This window comes from Papaver somniferum, chromosome 11 (assembly GCF_003573695.1).
Source record: "Papaver somniferum cultivar HN1 chromosome 11, ASM357369v1, whole genome shotgun sequence".
Taxonomy (NCBI): domain Eukaryota; kingdom Viridiplantae; phylum Streptophyta; class Magnoliopsida; order Ranunculales; family Papaveraceae; genus Papaver; species Papaver somniferum.
This window is the reverse complement of record NC_039368.1, coordinates 38778923-38805743: the sequence shown is the minus strand read 5'-3', so window position 1 is coordinate 38805743 and position 26821 is coordinate 38778923. Positions and strand designations below refer to the sequence as shown.

At 39.2% G+C, this 26821-nt stretch overlaps 1 protein-coding gene across 1 annotated transcript; it reads right to left on the bottom strand.

The window, feature by feature from the left end:
- Positions 1 to 3665: 3665 nt before the first annotated feature.
- On the bottom strand, positions 3666 to 4181 carry LOC113324324. The gene has a single exon (XM_026572640.1). It carries the CDS (start codon positions 4179 to 4181, stop codon positions 3666 to 3668), a length of 516 nt encoding a protein of 171 aa, XP_026428425.1.
- Positions 4182 to 26821: the final 22640 nt, after the last annotated feature.

Here is a 26821-nt window from a genome sequence, read left to right as displayed (position 1 = left end):
TCACGAAACAAGTTCATGAATTTACTTCCTTTAAACGAATGTAAAACATGGTTTCCTAGGACGAAATCTTCACCTCATACCCATACATAATCACAATAGCATACAAAAGATTATGTCGATGTCTTATATACGAAGTTCAAAAGATAAGCATTATACTTCGTATTGTATTCCTTAATACTACGTCTAACTATAGTATAATCATTCATTCTTAGCAGTTATGTTTTCAATATGCACGACTTGAAAGATACGTTAGAGAATGGAACAGTTCAAGTCAAATATCACTAACCTCAAGTGGAAGGATGATGTTGTCGTTGTAGCTCCTTACTTCTTCACTTCTTCAAGTCTTCACGTAATACTTGTAATGTCTCATATCCTAATACTTTCAAGCTAACCTATATGAAGTTGACTCTAGTACATAATCAAGCGATTCTTTCAATGAGTTTTGGTTCACTTAAATATGACAAACAAACTTGACATACCAACGCTTGGTGGGTTCAACCGAGCTATGCTCTAACAATCTCCCTCTTTATCAATTTTAGTGACAAAACTCTTACATCATATGGATAAACAAATTACAAGAATTCATTACACATACGCTTGATTCCCGAATTCAACAGCACAATAACATGTATACATTCAATCCATAAACACCGTTGTTGACATTATAATAACAAATCTAATACTCCCCCTAAAGGTAAGATAGGTAGATTTTCAATCCGCACGTCTTTGTTATTCCTTTGTAGTCCATATAACTACAAGTATCATATGATATGCTACTCCCCCTTAGTCTATGCTTTACTCTTTCATTAGATATAACGTTTAAGCACAATGGCATTTCCCTTAGTGATACCAATCAATATAAATCAATACCAGTATCACTTGTTTACTCCATATATTTATCCCTCTTTTTGTCGCAAAATGACAAAGATACGAGCAAATAAAGGACAAACCGAAAGGGTCTTACAAATCTCACAAGACTTGCAACCTATAGAGTTAAGCACGAGAGTTCCACACACCATTTTTGATAACCAATATCAAAACCGAAACTACAAAGTAATTTTGTTTTGAAATGTTACCAAGGAAAACAATTGCCCGAAACAATTTTTCCTAATAGTTTAGCAAACCAAAAATCGACTAAGCACCTTAGTTCCTTTGCTAAACCGATTGTACAAATACAATCGCTTATTCGATAAGACCAAAATAAAGATAACTCTATTTTTTTCATCAGGTTCTAATTATCCATTTAACTTATACCTTTCACTTTTAAACAAGACAAGTACTAGGTTAGTCAACTAGCATTTCTTGTTAAGGCTGTCACGTCCGCCAAAAATTCGGGCTTCTATTGAGCCGGATTTGACCCAATGGATCAATTCCAACCCAACTAGCAAGACCCGATCCTTGAGACATGACTATAAAACAGTTTTTTTTTTTTTTGAAAGAACACTAATAAAACAAAGTACAAATACAAAATAAATAAAGACGATATTACCTAATGTCTTTCTAGATTAAATTCCAAATAATAATCACTAATGATGTTCCAAAATTCATAAAGTAAGAACAATAATTTAAAAACTATTATACTAAAAATGTCTCTTATTAAAATACTTGAAAACTCCAAATAATAAAAATGATAATCAATAAAAATACCCAATATCCCTGTGATATCATATAGTAGTGTCTTGCGAGAATACTAACATCTGAGTACTATGTCGTAAGATTCCAAGTCCGCTTACTGCGCTAACTGTTCCTCAAACTCTGTGGGAGAGGAAAAGGAATCTGGGGTGAGCAACCACAACTCAGTAGGAATTTCAAAAAAAATAATATAGTGCATCGAAAGTTAAACCATGTAGCGGATAAAATAATAAAACCCATGCAAGTCAAAATCTTCTGAAATTACTTAATCACTTTACTCACATAAGCCAACCTATAATTGTAGATTCCTAATCTAGTGTCAGAGTTATTCCGATAACAAACCATATTGTTCCTCGAACAATCTTCCCAGGGTAGCCACCAATGGTGGGATGCCATAAAGGCCTGACATTTCACCAACAGCAGCAGCAGTGATATGTGTATCAAAAATTTATCTCTTACCAGTACACTCAATTCTGTTCACAACTCAAACACGCCCATATTCCGGTAAAATTTAATCAATGCATTTATATAATATTTATAATAACCGACAAAAATACATTTACCCTCCCAACCAGAAATCATCTGCACCCACAAAACCGCTATCCGTAAAGATGCATTTACCCCGTATTACGTAGACAAATCCCATCAATTTGGAAACAGCTATGCAAACACTGACTCAAATAGGAATGATTTTAAAATTATTTAATAATATTTGCACAAAGACGGGAGGAGGTTTTGACTCTCTGTTAAATACCAATAATTTTAATTTGCGTGAACTTGGAGGGATATCCATTTTATATAAAGAAGCGTAAGAAAATTTAACAGGATAAAAATGTAAGAGGTTCACAGTAAAATCCGAAACAAGTTATTGTACCTGCTAGTGGAAACAGTACACAGTAGTATCACATGAGTTGAACAAATAAAGACTTGATCCAATTATTACTTTGGTTCCTTTTTAGAATTTAAAAAAAATACTTATTCAAATGCCACAAATCAGAGAACATCAAAGAAGTCAAAGTAGTTGGATTAATTTTGTTGGAAACAGGGCTAGAAGACAAAATTCATAAGTACATACAGGTAAGTGGAATTTTAAGTGTTTTTTTTTTTTAAAACATACTGACAAAACAAAGGCTATGGATTTTGTTCTATTATATCTTGGATCTTACCATTTTGGCTGACGGATGGAAAGGAAAAATAGGCGTAGTAGGTAGAGACAGACATAGTGTATAGATGATCCTCCTTTTTTTCAAAATGTTTTTCCTCCATGAACCAGTGGACAAACGGTTGTCATTATTCAAAGTTTAAACATCAAACACACTGACCAGGTTCAGAACACAACAGTGAATTTTGTTTATAAACGAGGCTTACAGAAAAGTAATGGACGTCTGACATCTATGTACGAGATAAAAATAAATATTATTTAAAAATATTATACAAAGCAAATCAGCAAATTAAATCATGAGAAAAAGTTTAGTTTTTAGTATTACGAGAAACTCCTACCTCTTACGCAATCCAAGTAAAAATTCTGATATCCTAGCAATCCAAGCAAGCAGTATTCCAGGCAGATAAAGTAACAAAATAGATTCTTTTTTTTTTGTTTTTGTAAAGTAGCAGAGATGAAAAGAGGAAGAAAGAGATGGTCTCTTTTTATTTTCTAGGGTTTTGGGAAAATGACAAAACAATATATAATATCAATAACCCTAAAAGTAGATGCAAAAAGAGAGAAAGACTCATTCTTTTTCCCACACGTATTACTAACCATAAAAATCATGTGCTCTACTAGGTAGTGACCCCATCATTCCATGTGTTAACCATTTCTTTTAGCCACCCACTAATTTAAGCTATATGCACCCCAAAAACCATCACAAAATTATAATAAATGAACTAGGATTTGTACATCCACATATATACAAATCACTATGCCAACTCTTATGAGTTGAAACGGGCTTTAAGCCCGGGTTCAAAAATACCAGGTATTATACTATTAACCTCTAAAAAAATAATTTCTCCGGAAATTCGAGGCGTAGCTCAGTTTAAGAATTACCTCTCAGTAATTCCGGATATTTGTCTCGTATCTCAGACTCCAGCTCCCAAGTTGCCTCTTCAGAACCATGATGTTGCCAGAGCACCTTTACAGTTTTGATGGTTTTCCTCCGAAGAACTTGTTCCTTTGATTCGACTATGCGCAACAGTTTTTCTTCATAAGAAACATTTTCGTTCAGTTGCAAGTCTCTCCATTCGATGATGTGGGACGGATCAACATTGTAATTACGAAGCATGGATACATGAAACACATTGTGTATGGCTGCAAATTTTGTTGGTAGAGCTAGTCGATATGCTACTTCTCCAATTCGTTGAAGAATTTCAAATGACCCAATATAGTGTGTCCCAATAATACCCGGTGTAGGACTAACTCTTAGAAACACATTCTCCCCAACCTGGAATTCCAATGGTCTTCTTCTTACATCTGCATAACTCTTCTGTCGACTTTGTGTCGTTCTCAAACGGTCTTGGATAATCCTTATCTTCTCTGTCGTCTCTTGAACCATATGAGGTCCTATGACACTTCTTTCACTAACCTCAGCCTAATACAACGGTGTACGACATGGTCTTCCATACAACGCCTCATAAGGTGCCATACCGATCCTGGAATGATAATTGTTGTTGTATGCGAACTCGATAAGGGATAAGTGATCACGCCAATTACCTTTGAAGTCGATCGCACATGCTCGTAACATATCCTCTAAAATTTTAATCGTTCGCTCGGACTGACCATCACTCTGAGGGTGGTAAGAAGTACTCATATTCAATCCTGTTCCAATTGATTTTTGAAAACTCCCCCAAAACTTGGCTGTAAAAAGAGGATCTCTGTCGGAAATGATATTGTAATTCCATGCAACCTAACTATCTCCTTGATGTACAAGTTACATAAAATAGGAATAGCATTTGTATGCCTAATTGGAAGAAAATGTGCCGATTTTGTGAGACGATCAATGATCACCCATACACCATCCTTTCCATGCTGGGTCTTAGGTAATCCTATGACAAAATCCATGGCAATGAAATCCCATTTCCACTCAGCTATTGATAAAGGCTGAATAGGTCCTGCTGGTCGCTGGTGTTCAGCCTTCACTTGCTGACAAGTAAGACACTTGGAGAGAAACAGTGCGACATCTCTTTTCATACCTTTCCACCATAACTGACGCTTCAAATCTTTATACATCTTTGTGCTTCCCGGATGAAGTGTCAATATAGACTTATGAGCCATGGTCAAAATTTCCTTTCGCAACTCTTCAACATCTGGTACACATAACCAACCTTTATAACGAATATCCCCATTGAATCCCAATGTCCATCCTTCTTGTTGATCCGTGGTACCCATCTTCTCTTTTACTTCTTGCAAACTGTCGCCTAACGCCTGCGCCTGAATGAACTTCTCTACAATCTCAGGTACTGAAACAACATGCGCCAAGTATGCCCTTTCATCGTTCCACTCAATAATGAAATCATATTTTTCCACAACCTTCACCATTCTCAATAATGCTATGGATCCAAATTCCTTTCTACAAAGTGCATCTGCTACAACATTCGCCTTCCCAGGATGGTACTCCAATTTAAATTCATAATCAGTAAGAAGCTCGAGCCATCTCCTCTATCTCATGTTCAAATCCTTCTGAGTGAAGATGTACTTTAGACTTTTGTGGTCCGAAAATACCATAAAGTTTTCTCCGTAAAGATAATGCCTCCAAAGATTTAACACAAACACCACAGGTGCTAATTCCAGATCATGAGTTGGGTAATTCTTTTCACGATTCTTTAACTGTCGAGAAGCATAAGCTACCACTCTCCATTTATGCATAAGAACTCCACCCAAACCACTTCCTGAAGCATCACAATAAACATCATAACCTAATCCTGGTTCCGGAGTAACTAAGATGGGTGTTGTAGTCAATCGTCACTTCAGATCCTCAAATGCTTTATCACACTCAGTAGTCCACTCAAACTTCACCCCCTTTTTAGTCAAACGAGTAAGAGGAACTGCTATCTTCGAAAAATTCTTAACAAATCTTTGATAATATCCTTCCAAACACAAGAAGCTTCGAATCTCAAAAGTACTCTTTGGGGGTTCCCATTTTGTTACGCCGATATCTTATCGGGATCAACAGATATACCATCCTTAAAAATAACATGTCCGAGGAATAATACTTTCGTCATCCAGAATTCACACTTACTCCTCTTTCCATACAACTTGTGCTCTCTTATAGTTTGTAAAACCATCCTCAGATGTTCCTCATGGTCTTCCTTAGTCTTGGAATAAATGAGGATGTCGTCAATGAACACTACTACAAACTTGTTCACAAAAGGTCAAAGAACCCGGTTCATCAGATCCATGAACACTGTAGGTGCATTTTCTAACCCAAACGACATCACGAGAAATTCATAATGACCGTAATAAGTTCCAAATGCGGTTTTACGAATGTCCTCCTCTCTGATACGCATCTGATGGTACCCAGATCGAAGGTCAATCTTTGCTAAATAACATGCTCCCTTCAATTGGTCAAAAAGGTCATAAATTATCGACAAGGGGTACTTATTCTTGATTGTAACTTGGTTCAGTTGTCGATAATCAATGCACATCCTCATTGATCCATCCTTTTTGAGCACAAAGAGAACAGGAGCTCTCCATGGTGACGTACTTGGTCGAATAAATCCCAGTTATTCCAACTCATAAATTTGTTTCCTTAACTCCTTCATCTCTTTGGGTGCCATACAATATGGGTGAATCGATATTGGCATGGTTCCCGGTTGCACTTCGATCTCAAAATCAATCTCTCTCTTTGGTGGTAATCCAGGTAATGCCTCTGGAAAAACATCGGGAAAATCTCGAACCACCGGTAACTCTTCATCTACCACAATGATATCCTCTTCTTCACTCAGGTGAGCAAGATAAGCTATGTGTTCTTCAGTTTCGTCTTGCCTCTTCATCTCTGGTAAGGATGGATTTATAACTTTCCACCTTTCTCCTTTGACAGACACTCGACTTCCATCAGACGATTGGAAAGAGACCTTCTTCTCAAAACATTCCAGGATAGCTTGGTTTTGTGACAACCAATTCATACCAATAATGACATCATAACTTGGAGACTCATCGGTATCAAGTCTATTTTCACTCTATAGTCACCAAAAGTTATTTCACAATCCTTGCAACATTTACTAAGGGAAACTACATTTCCTAGCAGTGAAGAGACATTCAAAGTGAACCCCATGGGTAGAGGTTTCAAACCAAGATAAGCAGCTAAATGTAATGATATGAACGAATGAGTAGCTCCAAAATCAAACAAAACTTTAGCACAAGAACTAAAGATCAGGAAGTTACCCTCAATCGCGGTATTTTCTGTCCTCTTCTCAACAGTAGAAATATGGTTCAGCTGCCCCGGAATATTTGGATGACGCCTTGGCTGGAAGGCTGGTGCATTGTTTCGCGGCTGGTATGGATGTCGTGCTTGGAAATTCGGCCTTGGGGAATTCAGAAACTGATTCTGATTTGGAGGCCTAGGTGGTGCAGGTAAAGGACATTCCCTTACAAAGTGATCATTCTTACCACAACTATAACACCCCGAGATTATATTTAGTTGTCCAGGTGGCTTTGATTTAGGAAAATCCCTCGCGTAGTGACCCACAACTCCACAGTGAAAAAAAGGTTTTGGTGCAACGACCTTCCCAGGGTTATCTGTACGCGGACGCTTTCGATGATTCGATGGGTACGTCTTCTGGTTCCTCTTGGGATCTCTCGGCTACCTTTCCTTTTGGTTGTTGATCTATTCTGCTTCTATAGCTAATGCAGTATCAAGAACATCATCATAAGTGGTGAGGTGACATGGTACTAACCTAGCACAGATGGCAGGTTTCAGTGGTCCTGAAGTTTTGTTGCTCTTCGTAACGGCGTATTGACCAAGTTATCCCCAAAACGTTCCAATTCACTGAACTTCTTGTATAGTTGAGAAACCGTCATGTCTCCCTGACCTAAGGTTGCCAATTCAGCACACATCTGGGCTTTGACTGTCTCAGGAAAATACTTGTCAAAGAACAATGTTTCAAACTCTGCCCAAACTGTAACATTTCAGACTCGTTTTATCGAATCCCACCAATAATCAGCAACTCCAGTGAAAAGATACGTAGCAAAGCGGATCTTGTCATTCTCTTCCACTCTTAAGGCTAGGAACTCCTTTTGTATCCCCATTAAACACCTTTCTGCTTCAAGAGGTTCTTCAGTCCCCTTAAATTCTTTCCTTTCAGCTACTTTTAAGAACTTCTCTAAGTCCACTCTACCATGGCGTTGGGTCTCAACAACTTGTATCAATGTTCCCAATGTCCCAACAACTCGGTCAAGAGTAGCTTCCATGCGTTCCCTTCTGTCCTCTCCCTCTTCTCCATTTGGTTGAGGACCGTTGACATCACGGCGATGCAACATCTTCTAAATAAAGAGAAACACGCACTAAAGTTAATATCTAAGTCGAAAACCTAATTTAACTAATACACACAACAGTTTATTTTATAAGGCTTTTAGTTATTTACCCAAACCACAAATGCAAATTAAAACATCCAAGAATCCGATGAAAACTAAATAAATTTAATTTTCCAAATAAAATAAAAAGAAACATAACGCACTTTTCAAAAAAAAAATTGAATCCAAAAGTCGCAAAAAAATAAATAAAATAAATCAAAGTGCAGGTTTTTTTTTCTAAACAAGACTTTCAAAACTAGTGAGTACACACGCACAGTCCGAGTAAATCGGAACCATGGTCTGATACCAAACTGTCACGTCCGCCAAAAATTCGGGCTTCTATTGAGACGGATTTGACCCAATGGATCAATTCCAACCCAACTAGCATGACCGGATCCTTGAGGCATGACTATGAAACATGCTATTTTTTTTTTGAAAGAATACTAATAAAACAAAGTAAAAATACAAAATAAATAAAGATGATATTACCTAATATCTTTCCAAATTAAATTCCAAATAAAGAGGTTCCAAATAATAATCACTAATGATGTTCCAAAATTCATAAACTAAGAAAAATAATTTTAAAACTATTAAACTAAAAATGTCTCTTATTAAAATACTTGAAAACTCCAGATAATCAATAAAAATATCCATTATCCCTGTGATATCATTGTAGATGGTGGATTTTCAACAAGGGTTAAAATCGTAAAACCATAATTATAATGCTCCTGATCCAGCAATCAGATGAGTAATAAAATATTAGCAAAGGCGCTAGGGGACTGGGCCTGCCTGCCGGCCGGTCACGCGGTGGCCAGTCCGGCCCCCAATTATATATTTTATTATTTTTCCCCGATCTCATGAAAATCCCTTCATTTGAGCAAATCTCCTTCGTCTCAAGGAAACTCCCCAGTCTCATGGTGTTTCTTTGTACCAAAGAAGTAGTAAAATTAGGAAAAGTGTCGTGGGATCGGGCTTACTAGCCGGTCGGCCGGCCGTGCCCTAGCTGTGGCTGGTCCCACACCTCATGATTCTTTATTATATTGTTATTATTTCCCTCATACCATGAAAATTCCCTGATTTCATGATATTTCCCTCAACTCATGAAAATTACATAAAATTAGGGAAAAACTCACGGAACCAGGCTCATTCGCCGGCCGGCCATGCCCTAGCCGTGGCCGGTCCCACACGCCCTTTGTTTATTATTTTAATATTATTTGTTTCCCTCATCTCATGGAAACTCATTCACTTCAAGGAAATTCCCTAGTTTCAACAAACTCCTTGATTTCATGATATTTCCCTAAAATCATGAAAATAATATAAAATTAGAGAAAGTGCCATGGGACCGTGTTCATTGGCCGACCAGACATGCCTTGGCCATAGCCGGTCCCACACTTCATGACTCCCTATTTTATTATTATTATTTCCATAATCTCATGGAAATTCCCTAACCTCATGAAATTCCTCAGTTTCATGGTATTTCCTTCACATCAGGGAAAATACTTAAAATTACATAAAATTGGGAAAGGTGTTGCGGGACCGAGCTTGCTAGACGTCCGGCCATGCCCTAGACGTGGCAGGTCCCACACCTTATAATCCCATATTTTATTAATTATTTTTCATCATCTCATGAAGATTCCTCAGTCTCGGCAAAACCCTGAATCCTTCACATTTTCTCAAAATGTTGCTCAAACGCGCATCAGAAAATATCGAAACTTTCAAGACTGAGACACGGACATTATGGTGACACAGGCATTCTCCTTGACCGACCAAGGCCATCCCTAGGGCTTGCAAATATCCGGTACCAGATGTTTTAATAATTTTGACCTAATTTGCTCAATTGCTCATATTGGTTCCAAACTCTTCTCAAACAACTTGGAGTTTGCTCAAAGGACCATCAGTTGGTCCCACGACCACCAAGGGTCGGTCCCATTCCCTCTTGGACTGTCCCTCATCTCTTCATAAATAGGTTTCATCACCTAAAGCTGATACGGGCACCATTTTAATAAATGATTAAACCAGCATTTAATCATCATTTCACCAACTGGTCTTCAAGAGACTTTGGTATTTTGCTCATTTGAGCATCTGGGAGTTACATGGTCGACTCGTCATCCCATGTAGCCGGTCCATCCTTCACTTTGTGGTTGATTTTTAATAAATCATCAGTTGATCAAAAATTAGGGTTTCGAATCCAGAACTCTGCAAAAACATAATTCTAAGCAGATCAAACACTAATAATTTTACGTTGATCCCGTGATCAACAATTTAATAATTATGCTCGGATCAGATGTCAACATCTTAAATTAATATTTTCATTTGATCCTGATACCAACAATTCATCAAACGAGCAACATTTGCTCCGACTAAGGAATATTGGTTCAACTATCAATATTCAACGATTCAGCAACATTTGCTCACCTTAAGTTATCAACATTTATCCGATACCTTTGTCTCAACATACATATTCAATTCATGAGTCTCAGAACATTTAAAAATCACGTTCGACTCAGCAATACAAGGACTCATCGTTCTATGGAGTCAGCAACTGGCTCCACAATCACGAGACATCAATCGTGTCACATGGGGGATATTAACTAGGGTTTTGTTCTGGTGGTCTACGACACGTGTGTTCATACATACAACGATAATGTGAGCAAGTCATGCAATTAGTTGGAGTAGTTAGCAAAGTAGTGGGTAGAAAATCAACCAAGTCTCCGCACGATGAGCAACTGGTTTTAACACGATTTCCACTTCCCAACTCTTTGACTCCAACAACTGTAACACATCATGGGATCACGGTGTTTTGCAATTGTATCAATATAAATAAGTCTCCGAATCATGATTGGAACAACAAACAATTTTCGATAGACAGTCTTTCGTCTACACGAACTCATCGTCTTAACAATTACTCTGAACTGAGTAAACTCAATCATTCAGAAACTATTTTCACGCAAAATACAGAACACACCAACAATCCTTGATCACCATTAATCATATATTTCTCAGCTTCCCTCCTACATATCGACCCATCCTCTCTTGTGACCGAATTGACTCTAGAACGGCCATTGTCTTGGTTTAGGCCTGAGTCCTACAGATTGATCTCTCGAACTTAAAGCACTCCCTTCTTGCAGTGCATCTGTGTGAGGTTAAACATTTCGCTCGGTTCAAGGAGTATCCTCCGCACGGTCGTCTCCTCAATAAAAACTAGCAAATCGTTTTTCCCCATCTACACTAGTCAAGATTGAACACACATTGTATTAAGCCGCTACAGACACTAGTATACTTCAAACTAACTTCGGTCTGGACTGTAGTTGAACCCCAATCAATCTCACACTGATCCAAGGTACAGTTATGCTCCTACGTCTCTGATCCCAACAGGATGCTACGCACTTGATTCCCTTAGCTGATCTCACCCACAACTAAGAGTTGCTACGACCCAAAGTCGAAGACTTTAATAAACAAATATGTATCACACAGAAAAGTCTATAGTAATAGATAAATCTGTCTCCCACAAAAATACCTACGAGTTTTTGTTCCGTCTTTTGATAAATCAAGGTGAACAGGAACCAATTGATAAACCGGACTTATATTCCCGAAGAACAGCCTAGTATTATCAATCACCTCACAACAGTCTTAATCGACGTAGCGAAATAATATGTTATGGAATCACAAACGATGAGACGAAGATGTTTGTGATTACTTTTATATCTTGCCTATCGGAGATATTAATCTCAAGCCAATCCTTGCGATTGTACTCGTACGATAGAATATGCAAGATCAGATCACACAACTACCAGAAAGTAGTATCGGTATGGCTTCACAATCCCAATGAAGTGTTTAAGTTGTTAACCTGGTTTAAAAGAAGAAACCAAAGGTTAAAGGAGAATTGACTCTAGCTATGCAACTAGTATCACACAGAAGGTGTGGGGATTAGGTTTCCCAGTTGCTAGAGTTCTCCTTTATGTAGTCTTTCAAATCAGGGTTGCAATCAATGTTAGCTTGGTAACAAAGCATTAAATATTCACCATTAGATGAAAACCTGATTTAGATTTAAGATAATATCTTTCAACCATTAAATCGAAAATCCTAGCTTGTTACACACAAGTGAAATCTACAATTTTAGGTTTATGTAACCGTACCCAAACATGTACATTTGTTGGTTTAATAGTAGTTAACCAAATGGTTAGCCATATGAGTAATTTCATATCAACCAATATCTTCTTCACCATAACTAGTTCAAATGACTCAAATGAACTAGTTAAATAGTTGTTCAATTGCAAGGAAATCTTATGTAACTACACAAGACACAATTGAAGCAAAAACGATTTGATTCTCTAGAATCGGCTTTTGAAATTTATAGCCACAGTTTGCATCCTTGCATTCCTTAGTTTATATAAACATGAGTTCACAAACAACCGTCTTTAAATATAACCCAACTCAAGTTTGCGGACTGGGTTCGCGGACTTAAGTTCCCGGAAGAAGTTCTCAAACTCCAGCAGATTTTCTCGGGTCGAGAACTTCCGTCGTGGACTGGGTTCGCTGACTGAGTTCGCGGACTGAGTTCACGGCTCTTGTCCCGGTTCTCTTGATCAACAAAGTTCGCAAACTTCGGTTCAAGGAATAAGGACTTATACATATATGCGTATTTATGGGTGAAAACTGTTTCTGCTGGTTTTGGTAAATTTGGGTGTGTGCAGATGAGAAACGAATCTAAACCCTAAATAAATGCACTACACGGGAGTGCTTTTGATTCGAAAGATCAATCTATACAATTATGGTCTAAACCAATAAATGGTCGTTCCAGACTTGCTTTGGTCACAAAGTGAAGGATATGGGGTTGATCTTAGGGAGGGAAGCGAAGAAGGTGTTGAGATTATGAAGGTGTTGGCTGTTTATGACTTGTATCTGAATGATGAACTGGCTTGCACAATGAAAGCTATTAGTTCTGGTGTTTTCTGGATACTTATGACAACACTTGGTTTTTCTGTGTTTTTTCGGAAATAGATGAAGGACCTATTTATACAAGTCATTGAGCGCAAACCCTCATCTCGTAGGAAGTGGAGGAAGTTGAGTGATGGAGTAGTGGGTTCGTGTAGGTGATTGCACAATCACGTCTTAGCCCACTTCCCTCATCATCTTAACCGTCGATGCCTCCTGACACGTTCTTATATACGGGCGCGTTGCACGCCGCACGCTGTAAACCGCCAGACAAATACCCCAGTAAGTATCCCCCAGTTTGTGACATGTTTGATGTCTCGAGTGAGTGGGTTGAGTCGTGGGATCCACAGGAAATAGCACGTGATGCTATTAGGTTAAATAAATAAGTTATTTAAGAAATCGATATTCATAAAATATCGTGTATATTTTATGCATGTAATGCATCGAATATAATCAATATGTATGAATCATCGCTATTTTAAAGCTTAATGGAGTAAGTCGCGGATTAAGAGTCTTAAAATAGCAGCATGTTCAGACATCTTCAAGGGATCGTTTGAAGGCCGCAAGGGTGGGCCATCCCTTGGCCGATCACTCGCTAAGGTAGATTGACATACGGTGATCACCAAGGTGCCTCGTTGGTTGTTTAACTCTTAACCTAAGCTGTCTGACCAAGCTGGCAAAGTTGGACGGACGAGATGATCTACGACACATATTTGCGACCGTTGATGGATTGTTAGGGTTTTAAAGAGGTGTGCAAACATCACTCTTTAGCTTGACCGAAATCAAGCATGGACAACGTTTTTGGTGGGACCGACTGGGCATGCGTGTAGACGGCCCGTCGGTGTGCATGTCCGTACCACTTTGTATCATGAAGGCTTGATCTAGGCCACTCAAGTTGACTGGAAAATATGAGTGGCCGTGATCAATTTGCGATAGAAATCCATTGCCGCAAAGGATTTGAAAGCCGCGTGACATGCCACCTTTGGGTGTGCGTTTCGAGGCGCTCGGTCATGGTTGGCCTAGGCCGGTCGGTCACCCGCATAGGTGGGCCCACGGTGATCACGTTGATGCTCTTGGTACCTCTTAAGTCTATATCTACACCCTCCATCCAAGCTGGCGAAGATGGATGGTCGTGATCAAACTGCGACACATATGCCATGCCGCAAACCCTAATTAGGGTTTTGGGTCGGTCACGTGTGCGTGACTTTAGCTAATTGGTTTGGTAGCTAAGCGGTTTGGTAGGCTTTGAGGAGACTAATCGTGTGGGGCCCACGTTGGGCCGATGGTGAACATATGTGTAGCTTTCCGATGGTCCTAGGCGCGATCTAAGCCATCCAAACATACCGGCGAAGTTGGATGGTTGTGATCGATTTAAGACGCTAGTGGAATTTCCAAGACTCTTTAAGCATCACGCCAGCCTCACTTCGAGCAAGCGTTTTCTGCTCTATGGCCAGGCCGTGAGAGAGTCGATCAGGTAGGTGAGGAGTGGGTCTGCCAATGTGTGCATTAGCGCCTCACTGATCATTCGCGGGATGATCTAAGTCGTCCAACTAGGATGGTGAAGTTGGACGGTCGTGATGATTTTAAGACTGCCTTGAACAGTTTAAGCTCGCCGAGCTTCTTCCAAAGCAGCGCAACCACCCTATTTTAGGGTTGGCGTTTGACGTGCTGGGTGGAGTTCGACCGGCTAGGGCATAAGCGGGTCCGCCGGTGGTCATCACAATGATCGCCTACTCCTGCTAGGGTTCGATTAGGCTGGTTAAATCATATGTCCAACTTGTGTGGCCATGATCGTTTCTGAGATTGATTTGGATAGTCCAGATTTTCCTTAAGGAAATTAAATGCGTTCGATCTAGCTGAAAGCGTATCGATTCGAAATTCTCTTTGTCAGAGAATGATGCAGCATGTACGAGTATTTCGTGCATGTCTCAAAATTGGCACTTGGAGATTCATGTTACTTTGCTGAGAGTAAACACTCAATCGTCATGTCATGCTAATAATGAGAGCTCGGCTAGGAACAACACAGGAAACACTAGGCTAATCATGCATTAATTGATAATGCTATAAATTCACAGAATACTTGGGATTGTTGCTACATGCACCATTCTAGGTGAATTTTGTATATTTATCGAATTGCTTAAAATAAATAAAGCGAGAGGTTCTCTGCGCTCATTGCTTACCAAATGGCTTTATCCTTTGCAGGATGTCAGCATATTAAAATCGGTTTTACAATTTTAGCCCTGAACTAAAATCCACCATCAATATTAAGTCCCCTGCCTAGCACGTAATAATTGCACTATTGCGGGGTAGGCATTAGATGGTGACAATAAAATAAATTCACATGAAAGGTTTCAGTTCGTGTTACCCGGATGTAGTCTGGCCCGTTTCTTGGACTATATGCATTTCTTCTTATCGCACGATAACTGCTTTCAAATACTCAGGTTCGATAAGGATCCGCTGATTGCTATCCCGCATCTGTAGGCTTTATACACGGCAAGTAGAGACTCATTTTCTTCCCGGGATCCTGTTGGCTTGTGGAGTATTAAGAAGACTCTGAAACTTTTCTTCCATCACAGAATTGCTTCCTTCTTTATTTCAGGTATAACTTTCGTCACACGACTTGATCTTTCGATTGATGATGATTATTTTTTTTTGTTAATATAATCATAACCTCTTCCTGCAGAATCTTATGGAGGCTTCTTGTGATGACAACTCTGGTACCTCTCCGAAGAGAAGCTTTGAAGTCGACAAACCTGAGGCTGATGTGTTCAAGGAGGTGATGGCTAAAATTGATCTTCCGCTTCGCGAGGCTGATCATGTTGTACGTGGCATGTCCATTCTGCATATGCGCATCGCTCGAAAACGCGCTCAAACTCTTTTGTATTCAATCGACAGGGAAGAAAAACATAGGCATGACGAAGCATCGCAATCACCGGTGAGCTCAAGAGCCGAGAGGTTTGCATCACGGATAAAGAGGCGAAGGATTGACATGAATGGACTCCGAGTGAAGATAAGCGCGATTATATGATCCAAGATGGCGTGATAATCCTCGATACGGATGAACCTGAGTGCCCAAAGGTAGTCAACACAATTTCCAACGCTGCAGTGGCCCTTGAGGAAGATACGGAAGCTGTTCCCGCTGAGGATGCTGAAGCAGAGAACGTCGCTGATGTTGCAGAAATATCCGAGAGGGAAATTGAGGCAGATCCGGAGGAAGAAAAGGTCCCGGCCTATGACAACGGTGTTGAAGCATACTCCGGCGATGATGAAGGCACATCTCCTTGATTACTAAATCTTCCTGTTTCCCTTTTTTTTTTGGACGAGTATCTTCTCGTAATTTGTGAACACTTCTTCCTTGTACTCAGTGGCAGCTGAGTTCAAGGTCTTCCTTTTTTGCTTTCTTGTTTGAATAAGGGTTTCATATTGTTTTGATATAAATCTTCCAATATGGGTATATCAGATTCTTCTCAGGTTCATGTGATTGCACGTTATTCATGTGATGAAAAATAATGCTATAATGAAACACCACGAACCTGCCTGTGCTCCTGACATGAGGTCTGCCTGATTTTCGTCGGAGTAGACTTCTCAAAGCGCTTTCCATCTTTTCCTCTGCACATATTCTATTCCTCCAACGTGGTAGGACTTGAAAGAGTACCTACGACTATGTCGAACTGCAAGTGCACAGTGTCACAATGTAACACAGGGCAAGCAGAGGTCGATCCAATGGGACAAGGTGGGTGTAGATTTGAAACTATGGTCTCACTACAACTGATTTCAGAACAAGAAGTAACACAAATAGGGGGTTTTGTTTGCCGATACAGCTAGATGTTGGTTATGTAACACTAAATAGAAAACAAGAATGCATATTAAAGGGCACTAGGGCAGTCGAATCCACCACCTAATCTCAGCTAAGTCAGTTCAGTTTCAATAATGTTCTTGTCCTTTTTATGGACACCGGACAAGATGCAAGTCTGCCGTTTATCCAGGGTCTCACTGGATGGATTAATATCAACTAAGCCAACTAACTAATCCCTAGTATTAGATGTCTTCTCACAGTACAACTAATCACAATCAATTTGATAACTTAGATAATTAAACCTTTCCCAAGATGGATATTCTAATCGCAATTAGGGTATCTTTCCAAAGCACTAACTGTCTTTTCAGGGCACAATTAGTCAAGGGATCAATAACAGACAATGAAGCATGAATTGCAGCACATTCATCACAGAAGTATTCTAACTACAATGGATGCATGACATACACTGTGAAAGTAAAATGATGAAGAGCTCAGATTATATTTATCCTAAACAAGTAAAGCACAACAAGAACAATATCAGAAACATGAATCAAACTTAGCAGTAAATTAATGGTTTCATCTCAACCCTAACAAAAGTAATTAGAACATGATGAACACAATATACTACTACAACTTGGTGCACCGGCTAATCCGGGCATACCCCCAACATTACACACACCATGTTCTATTTATAGTGCAGAATCCCCAAATTTCTAAACCCTAATTTTTGAAAACCTAAAATTTGATTTGTGGATTTTCAATTTGACGTACCCACTTGTTATTTCACCTCGACCCATACCTTCTTATGTTCTTCCCACTTGTTTTGCTGCTTTTGCTGCTCTTCTTTGTGAACTGTGAACCCTAGCTCGAGTCGTCTCATCAACTCCACACCCTAGGTCAGTAGGATGTGAATTTGATGAAACACCTAGGCTAGGTAGAGAGATGGTGGAGTTGTCGGGTGGTTGTGGTGGTGGTGTGGTTCGAGGTCTGGTGGTGGCAGTGATGGCAGGAGATGGTGGTGGCGGAAGTTGCGGGTGATAGGGAAGAGAGGAATTTGGGGAGAAGAGGAGAAGAGGTCGATGAATAATGGGTTAAGGTTTGTTTGGTTTGTGGTGTAGGTGTTTGGCGTTTGGGTGTTGAGCGGGAGTAGCGAACTTTGATGCACAGCGAGTAAAGAGCGTTGGATGATCCCATATAGATTGAATCGAAATGCTACGATGGAGAGGTATGTAGCGACCGTTGGATTATGAGATACAACAAAACTGACGGCTTCAGATGGAGTTAGGTACTATGTGTTTGACAGGAGCTTCGGATTTTGATGCACAATGATGAGGTGGCCGTTGGATGATGAGATGGATCCAATCTGACGGCTCTCATGGAAATGGAAATGGATTTGGGTAAGGGTTTTGGGCCTTGGGTATGCCAAGCCCATATCTTCTTTAAGGACAATTCTTCCTCTTCAAGCCCACTTCTAGTTGATCCGGCTCTTGCAAACATCATTCTTCGCTGCCTTTCTGCGGGAGTCTTTGCCGTTTCTTTGCTCTTTTCGCTCCGTGAGTTAACCAGGCTTTATTTAGTACCTAAGAATGCAAAATTAATTGAGAAAAGTATTTATTCTTGAAAACAACGAAAACACAGAATATGGGATAAAATGGAGCATTAGTGCACAAATGATGAGTTAAATGCCAATAAAAAGGTGCAAATATATACAATATTTGGCACTCATCAAATACCCCCAAACCTGAATTTTACTTGTCCTCAAGTAAAACAAAACTAAGGAAATCCTACCTATACCACTGTCGCTGGTCTCTCGATTTCATTTAGCGAATGCAATAAGCCTTTTAAACCACTAAGTGTCCCTAGTGGACGAGTTCAAGTCTCGTGAAGGTTTGCTTAGAACGTACCTACAAATTTCTAGGACAAAATATAAGCTCATATTCCATGAAATGTGACATGTGCAAGACAGTAGAAGCTCACAACAAAATGGAGATGTCAATCTAGCTATCAAAGGCACAATCCTAGCACTGATAACAAATAAAGACATGTGATAAGAGTGTAAAGTGTATCTACACATGTGTAAAGAAAAATCGGATGTTATGACTACTAATCACCAAGAGATGTTTCTCAGGCTAAGAATCGAGGTCGAAATCTAGCTAGCTGTCCGGACTTTACGAGAATTGTGAATGAGTTGGAGGTATTTCACAATTACTCGCGTTGTACATTAATGGCATACACCCTTCCTTGCTTATTACAATGAAACAACAAAATGACTATTTACATGACTCTTATTTACATTGACTACTCTCTTTTATTTTTGGAACAAGAGAGAATGGAATTGATAAATACATGAATTTTTTTTTATTTTTTTTTTTGTGATGAACTTTTGATACATAAGCAAAAAGAAACAAAAAATTACATGACACTTTGCAAGAGGTAGCCCTTTTTGATGCACCCAGTTAAATTCGATGGTTGTCTTTCTTAATGTAACCTCCACCTTCTATCCCAACCAACCAAAGAACAAGCTAGTCAAGTTTCGTTCAGTATTCTAAAGTGATTGGCAATCGTGACTTCCGATAGAACACCTCAAGGATGAGGCTATACATGTATTGGTAGATCGTGCGCGTGCAAGTTTCTTATCACTATGTGAATTTTGCTAGAATCAGGGTGTCTAAATATCTATACTAAGAATCCTTATGTTTACATACATGCACAAGAGTCAACATTTCAAGGTAAATGAGCTCCATTTTTATGTTTTTTTCAATTTTTCAATTTTTTATTTTGATTTTTTATTTTTCAAAAAGAGGGAGGAGTTTTGTTTTCAATTATAGAATGTTATCAAAGTATCTACTTTTCACCCCCAAACCTAAACTAAACATTGTCCTCAATGTTTCAAAAGATAAACATGATTATAACACATACCATGAGAACGATGCTAAGTGTAGAAAAAGGAAAGAGATTACCGGATATTGGCGAAAGCAAGTTTTGAACTCCATTATTCAAGGAAAAACCCAACATTAACTCAACTGAATTCACATTGGGTTAGCACAATATATACAAGAAACATATGATTCCACTAAACATTACCTACCAGATTATATACAAACAATTCACTATATACATACAGTCTAAAGAGTTGAGGATCAACCCAAAAGACAAAGTGTTGAAACATAGACAGTTTCAAACAACTATAGTTGGACTGAAATGCGAGTGAGAGTGAAAAACCAGATGAATCACCCCCAAACCTATATTTTTCAACAGATTTATTTTTAAGCACAAAATCTAGCAATTTTGGGGGTTCGGGATTCACCAGGTCTAACTCAAAATGGACTTTTTGCGGGATGGGCAAAGAAATGTATTCCAATTGTGGCTCCTTAAAAGTATTGTATTTTGATGCAAAATAGTCCAAAAGGACTTGGGAGGCACACAGTTCCAATCCTAGGTTGGGAATTTTCAGAAAAGTTGGTTTAAAAGTTTTGTTACAAACCAAATCTAGGTTGGGTGGAATAATCTCAATATGCGATTTAGGTAAGAAAGTTGGTACTTCTAAGTTATTTTCATGGATAAGATCAATAGTACCAACACATACTTCCCCTAAATCAGAAATTGGTAAATCATGCTCACATTCATCGAACAAAACATCAAGACCTAAATCGGTATCATGATTGTCCATAGTACTCAAATCAACATCGGAAGAAATAACATTTTGTGACTTAGGCAAGGAATCAGACACATCAAATTTGTTTTCATGCATATTAACATTATTGTCTACAGAAGATTCAACTATTCCTATGTCATGCTCATCTTCGAAGAACAATTGTACAAGTACCATATCAATATCAAAATCATATGATTTTCTATGAGTATTAGAAGAAACAACATTCATGAAGGTCGAGGGCGAGAAGCCATATGTTATTGAACCAAAAGGTTCCACAATATTTTCATGTTCTTCTAACATAACATCATTATCATCATAATCTTCATAATCATCAACATGGTAACATGTATATTGGTCCTCATTAACAGTGGTGGTGTTATTAGTCGATTCATGTTCCTCTAAATTAGGTTCATATTCAACATCATTTACATGAATGGGACTAGACACTTCATTAGGGACAACATACATTTCCTCATGAATTTCCTCCTTTTGTAGGTGAAGCAAAATCTGATCTAAATATGCCTGAATTCGTGATGTAGATCTAGCAAAGTTTTGCTCACTGAGTCTGAAAGCTTCTGTGGTGGAGTCTAAATTCATGGGAGTACAAAATTCTTCATGTTCAAATTGTAGTGAATGGTACATGTGTGCATGGTCATTAGGGTTTATAAAAGATTGATCGCAACCCTCAAAGGATTGATTATGGTCCCAATGACTACCATCCTCACAATTTTTGGGCATTTCATAATTTGGATTTTCATGGGATTCTCTAATTTGCCTATAATCATGCAAAATATAGCAATATTTATCAGGGTGGTCTAAACCACCACATAAGGTACATGCATAGATTTCAGGTCGTCTATGTGAACTAGATGCTACAGATTTCTCATGTGTTTGCATTTCTAAAGCAGTGATCCGAGCCTCTAACTGATTCACAAGTGACGAATGTGTGAGTTGGATATTGTCTAGATGTTCATTTTCACTCAATGGTGGATGATACATGTGTGAATAGTCATTAGGGTTTGCATATTGAGGTTCATGACCTACAGAAGGTCCATAATAATAATCCCTATAACTATTGACATCATGGTCTGTGGGAGGCTCATAAGGTGAATCTTGCCCGTAAGCTTTTCTAATAGATTTATTCCTAGTGGCAGACCAAAATCCAGACATGTTATGTTTATCAAACAATCACACAATTCAAAAAGAGAAATAAGACCCACACTTTTCAGTTATGGGTTTCAAAAATTTGGTTTTTAGGCTTTAAAGGTAAATCCTATTTGGGATTTTTGGTTAAAAAGAGGGAGAAAATTTTTGGTTTTTGAATGGGAGAAAACTTTTGGTTTTAATTGGGAGATACAAAGAAAAATTTGGTTTTTAATATTGGGAGAAAAACTTTGGTTTTAAAATTGGGAGCAAGCCCACATTGGTGGAGCAAGAATTTGGTTTTGAGTTGGGAGAAAAATTTGGTTTTGTTGTTAGGAGCAAGCCCACATTGGTGGGAGAATTGTGCAGCCCAAAAGGAAGTTTTGAACAGGCCCAGTTGGTATTTTAACATGTCCCAAAGCATAGCCCAGTAGGCTTCAGGAGGCCCAACAGGTTATTTGGAAAGTGAGGAGCCCAACAGGAGTTTTTGAAATTGGAAAACTTGATAGATTTTCAAAGATTTTAAGCCCACTGTTCTCAAAGTTCCAAAGTTGTTGTTTTGAGTACAAGGCCCAGTTAATGTTCAAAATTATAAGCCCACAGTCCAATTAAAATTACAAGCCCAAAAGTCCAAAAACACAAGCCCACTGTTGGGTTTAAAATAATATTACAAGCCCAGAAAAAAATATAAACCCAACAGACAATAAAGAAGGCCCAGTTGGGCTTTGCTAATGGGTTCATGCTTACTTGTTTTCGGAGGGAAGCCTAGTTGGGCTTTTATCCCCTTTTCTTTTGTTGCACAGCCCAGTTGGGCCTTGTTCAATCTTTCAACTCCAACAACAGCAGGATCACCTCTTCAATGGCAGTAGGCTAGCTCACAGCCCACAGCAGCAACATGTCATGGTCTTTGGCCCAACAGCAGAAGAGAAGGACCAAGATCAGCTTAAGAGTTAAGAATGGAGATGCGCTGCTAAGATGGAGTGAAAAACAGTGCAAAAACAAGTTGACAGTGCAAATGACAGATGAAGAGTATGTAATGAAGGGGATGCAAGATGTAACAGGATGCAAGTAGAGCAAAATGCAATAGCAAAAGAATATGCAAGTAGTGACAGTTATGCAGTGAACAATAGAGCAAGGATAAAGAAGATGCAAGCAGTAACAGGAGTGAGATGGAGCAAGTGAGATGAAGGTGAAAGAAACAGCAGGTTATGCAGGAATGATGCAAATGTATTTACAAGTTATGCCAAATGAAATGAAATGATTTTTTGTAAACAACAAAGAATATGCTACCAGAATGCAATAGAAGCATGTGATGAATAGATGCAAGAAAATGATGCAGTGAAGACTGCAAGATGATATAATGCAAATAAGATGCAAGAAACAGCAATACAAGGGAATGTACAGCAAGAACAGGACAGTAAAGATCAAGAGAAAACACTGAGCAAAGAGTATGAGATGCAGGTGCAGCTACAGATGAGAAACTAAAATGCAGTTACAGGAAAAACAACAAATATGCTTACACTAAATGCACAGTAAGTTAGCTAAGATGTAAGTAAAGAAAAACTAAGATGAACAGCAAGGAAAAGAGAAAACAACAATGCAAGATACACAAAGCTTCAACCACACAGCAGCCAAGTCCCCGGCAGCGGCGCCAAAAACTTGGTAGGACTTGAAAGAGTACCTACGACTATGTCGAACTGCAAATGCACAATGTCACAATGTAACACAGGGCAAGCACAGGTCGATCCACAGGGACAAGGTGGGTGTAGATTTGAAACTATGGTCTCACTACAACTGATTTCAGAACAAGAAGTAACACAAATAGGGGGTTTTGTTTGCCGATACGACTAGATGTTGGTTATGTAACACAAAATAGAAAACAAGAATGCATATTAAAAGGCACTAGGGCAGTCGAATCCACCACCTAATCTAAGCTAAGTCAGTTCAGTTTCAATAATGTTCTTGTCCCTTTTTATGGACACCGGACAAGATGCAAGTCTGCCGTTTATCCAGGGTCTCAATGGATGGATTAATATCAACTAAGCCAACTAACTAATCCCTGGTATTAGCTGTCTTCTCACAATACAACTAATCACAGATCAATTTGATAACTTAGATAATTAAACCTTTCCTAAGATGGATATTCTAATCGCAATTAGGGTATCTTTCCAAAGCACTAACTGTCTTTTCAGGGAACAATTAGTCAAGGGATCAATAACAGACAATGAAGCATGAATTGCAGCACATTCATCACAGAAGTATTCTAACTACAATGGATGCATGGCATACACTGTGAAAGTAAAATGATGAAGAGCTCAGATTATATTTATCCTAAACAAGTAAAGCACAACACGAACAATATCAGAAACATGAATCAAACTTAGCAGTAAATTAATGGTTTCATCTCAACCCTAGCAAAAGTAATTAGAACATGATGAACACAATATACTACTACAACTTGGTGCACCGGCTAATCCGAGCATACCCCCAACATTACACACACCATGTTCTATTTATAGTGCAGAATCCCCAAATTTCTAAACCCTAATTTTTGAAAACCTAAAATTTGATTTAGGGATTTTCAATTTGACGTACCCACTTGTGATTTCACCTCGACCCATACCTTCTTCTGTTCTTCCCACTTGTTCTGCTGCTTTTGCTGCTCTTCTTTGTGAACTGTGAACCCTAGCTCGAGTCGTCTCATCAACTCCACACCCTAGGTCAGTGGGATGTGAATTTGATGAAACACCTAGGCTAGGTAGAGATATGGTGGATTTGTCGGGTGGTTGTGGTGGTGGTGTGGTTCGAGATCTGGTGGTGGCAGTGATGGCAGGAGATGGTGGTGGCGGAAGTTGCAGGTGATAGGGAAGAGAGGAATTTGGGGAGAAGAGGAGAAGAGGTCGATGAAGAATGGGTTAGGGGATGTTTGGTTTGTGGTGTAGGTGTTTGGCGTTTGGGTGTTGAGCGGGAGTAGCGAACTTTGATGCACAACGAGTAAAGAGCGTTGGATGATCCCATATAGATTCAATCGAACGGCTACGATGGAGAGGTATGTAGCGACCGTTGGATTATGATATACAACAAAACTGACGGCTTCATATGGAGTTAGGTACTATGTGTTTGACATGAGTTTCGGATTTTGAAGCACAATGATGAGGTGGTCGTTGGATGATGAGATGGATCCAATCTGACGGCTCTCATAGAAATGGGTATGGATAATGGAAATGGATTTGGGTAAGGGTTTTGGGACTTGGGTATGCCAAGCCCATATCTTCTTTAAGGACAATTCTTCCTCTTCAAGCCCACTTCTAGTTGATCCGGCTCTTGCAAACATCATTCTTCGCTGCCTTTCTGCGGGAGTCTTTGCCGTTTCTTTGCTCTTTTCGCTCCGTGAATTAACCAGGCTTTATTTAGTACCTAAGAATGCAAAATTAATCGAGAAAAGTATTTATTCTTGAAAACAACGAAAACACAGAATATGGGATAAAATGGAGCGTTAGTGCACAAATGATGAGTTAAATGCCAATAAAAAGGTGTAAATATATACAATATTTGGCACTCATCACAACGTTTTTTCTAGAGGATACAGAATGTTTCTTTTAGGTTTTTCTTTCTGGTTTAATCTGGTAATGATTTAGGCTGACTCAGAATTCTGTGTCATGTTTTGAGAGGCAAAGAAATTCCTAAAAGGGAATAGTACTTTGATTAAAAATTGAAACCCTGATAATTATGAATGCAAATAGTGCAATCATTTTGGAAGAATTACAAACATTGCATTAAAGGGAAATTGTTGGAGGAACTACTACGGAGAACAGTGGAGGAAAAGGGTAGTACAACACTTTTAGGTATTGTAGGGCTTGAGCCATCGTGAGTGAATTGTCACGCCCTCAAGCTTGTCGGCATTGATGATCTTGCAATATCCGCCTAGGAGGACATATGCTACCAAATACGGTTCATCTTATTTTGTTACTGGAAAATCAGATTGGGTAGTCATCTTCACCTCCACGTTTCCAACTTGAAACGTGGTCATCTTGGTTACCATATCTCCAATTTGAAACGGATTTGGGATCGGCACAACACCTTGATTCCGGGACACGTTGTCTCTGACTGCTTCCAAGCTCTTGGAAAAACGCTTGAAAAGACCGGCGCCCCACTCACATCTCTTAGTGGCGGTTAGGTTTTTGATCGAAACAAGTCCCCGGTCTCAGCAGGTAGAGGATTTACTATTTGTAAAAAAATTTGTTCAACGAGACTTACTTGGGCTCGGAACCTTTTAAGGTATGACGTCGGGCTTTCTCCAGGAACTTGCGTCACATTTGTAAGTTGTTGATACGGAAACAAACAATCTTCAGGATTTGACGGTTGATTGGAGATTCTTTCAGGTATTGAAATCGGCAAAGGACACACTCCCAGTGCTGCTTTGTTTTCGTGTATCCAAGGGCGTCCCAGGACCATGTCGTAATTCAGATACTTTTTGACTATGTAAAATTTAGCCTGTGTTGGAGCATCAACGATTTTAACTTCAAGGTCAATGCATCCATAGGCGTCTCTGAATTCTCCCTCCGAGCTCCTGATCACGGTTGGGCTACGAATAACTTCATGTATTGAAATTTTTGCGGCTCTCAGAGTTTTGACAATGATGATGTTGAATTCGGAGGTTGTATCAATCAATGTGTTATCGAACTCGACATCCTTCAAATGAGTGACGGTCAAAAGTCCCCAGTTCCCCTTGCTGGTTGCATCTTCCAGGAAAGACTGAGGCTTCGTTGTTTCCCCTTCTGGATACAAACACCTGCCTGACACAGTGCGGTTGAGGGCTGCAAATATGTCTTGACGCTATGCCTTGGAGAAATACAGGATTTCACACAAATGCTCCATCGTAGACTGTATAGTGGGATTTGCCATCTCTTCCTCGGTCGGCGGACGTCTGATAGGAGGTAGCTTGATCGCGTTATCTTGAATCCACGCTTCTAAGAGTTCTATGACTTCATTCATGGTAAATGGGAAGTCCGATACGGTATCTCCATCTTCTTGAATAGGGGTTTTTCCGGCTCCCTTTCGAGATGAAGTTGTCTGCACTGGAGTTGCACGCTTGGGTTGTTGTTCCGTTGCTGAAGCTTTCCTTTTTTCTTCTTTGCCCACCACGCTCACAGAA

Bases quoted from the DNA above. Each gene is read 5' to 3' on its own strand.
- LOC113324324 (XM_026572640.1), bottom strand. From the start codon at position 4,181: ATGGTTCAAGAGACGACAGAGAAGATAAGGATTATCCAAGACCGTTTG.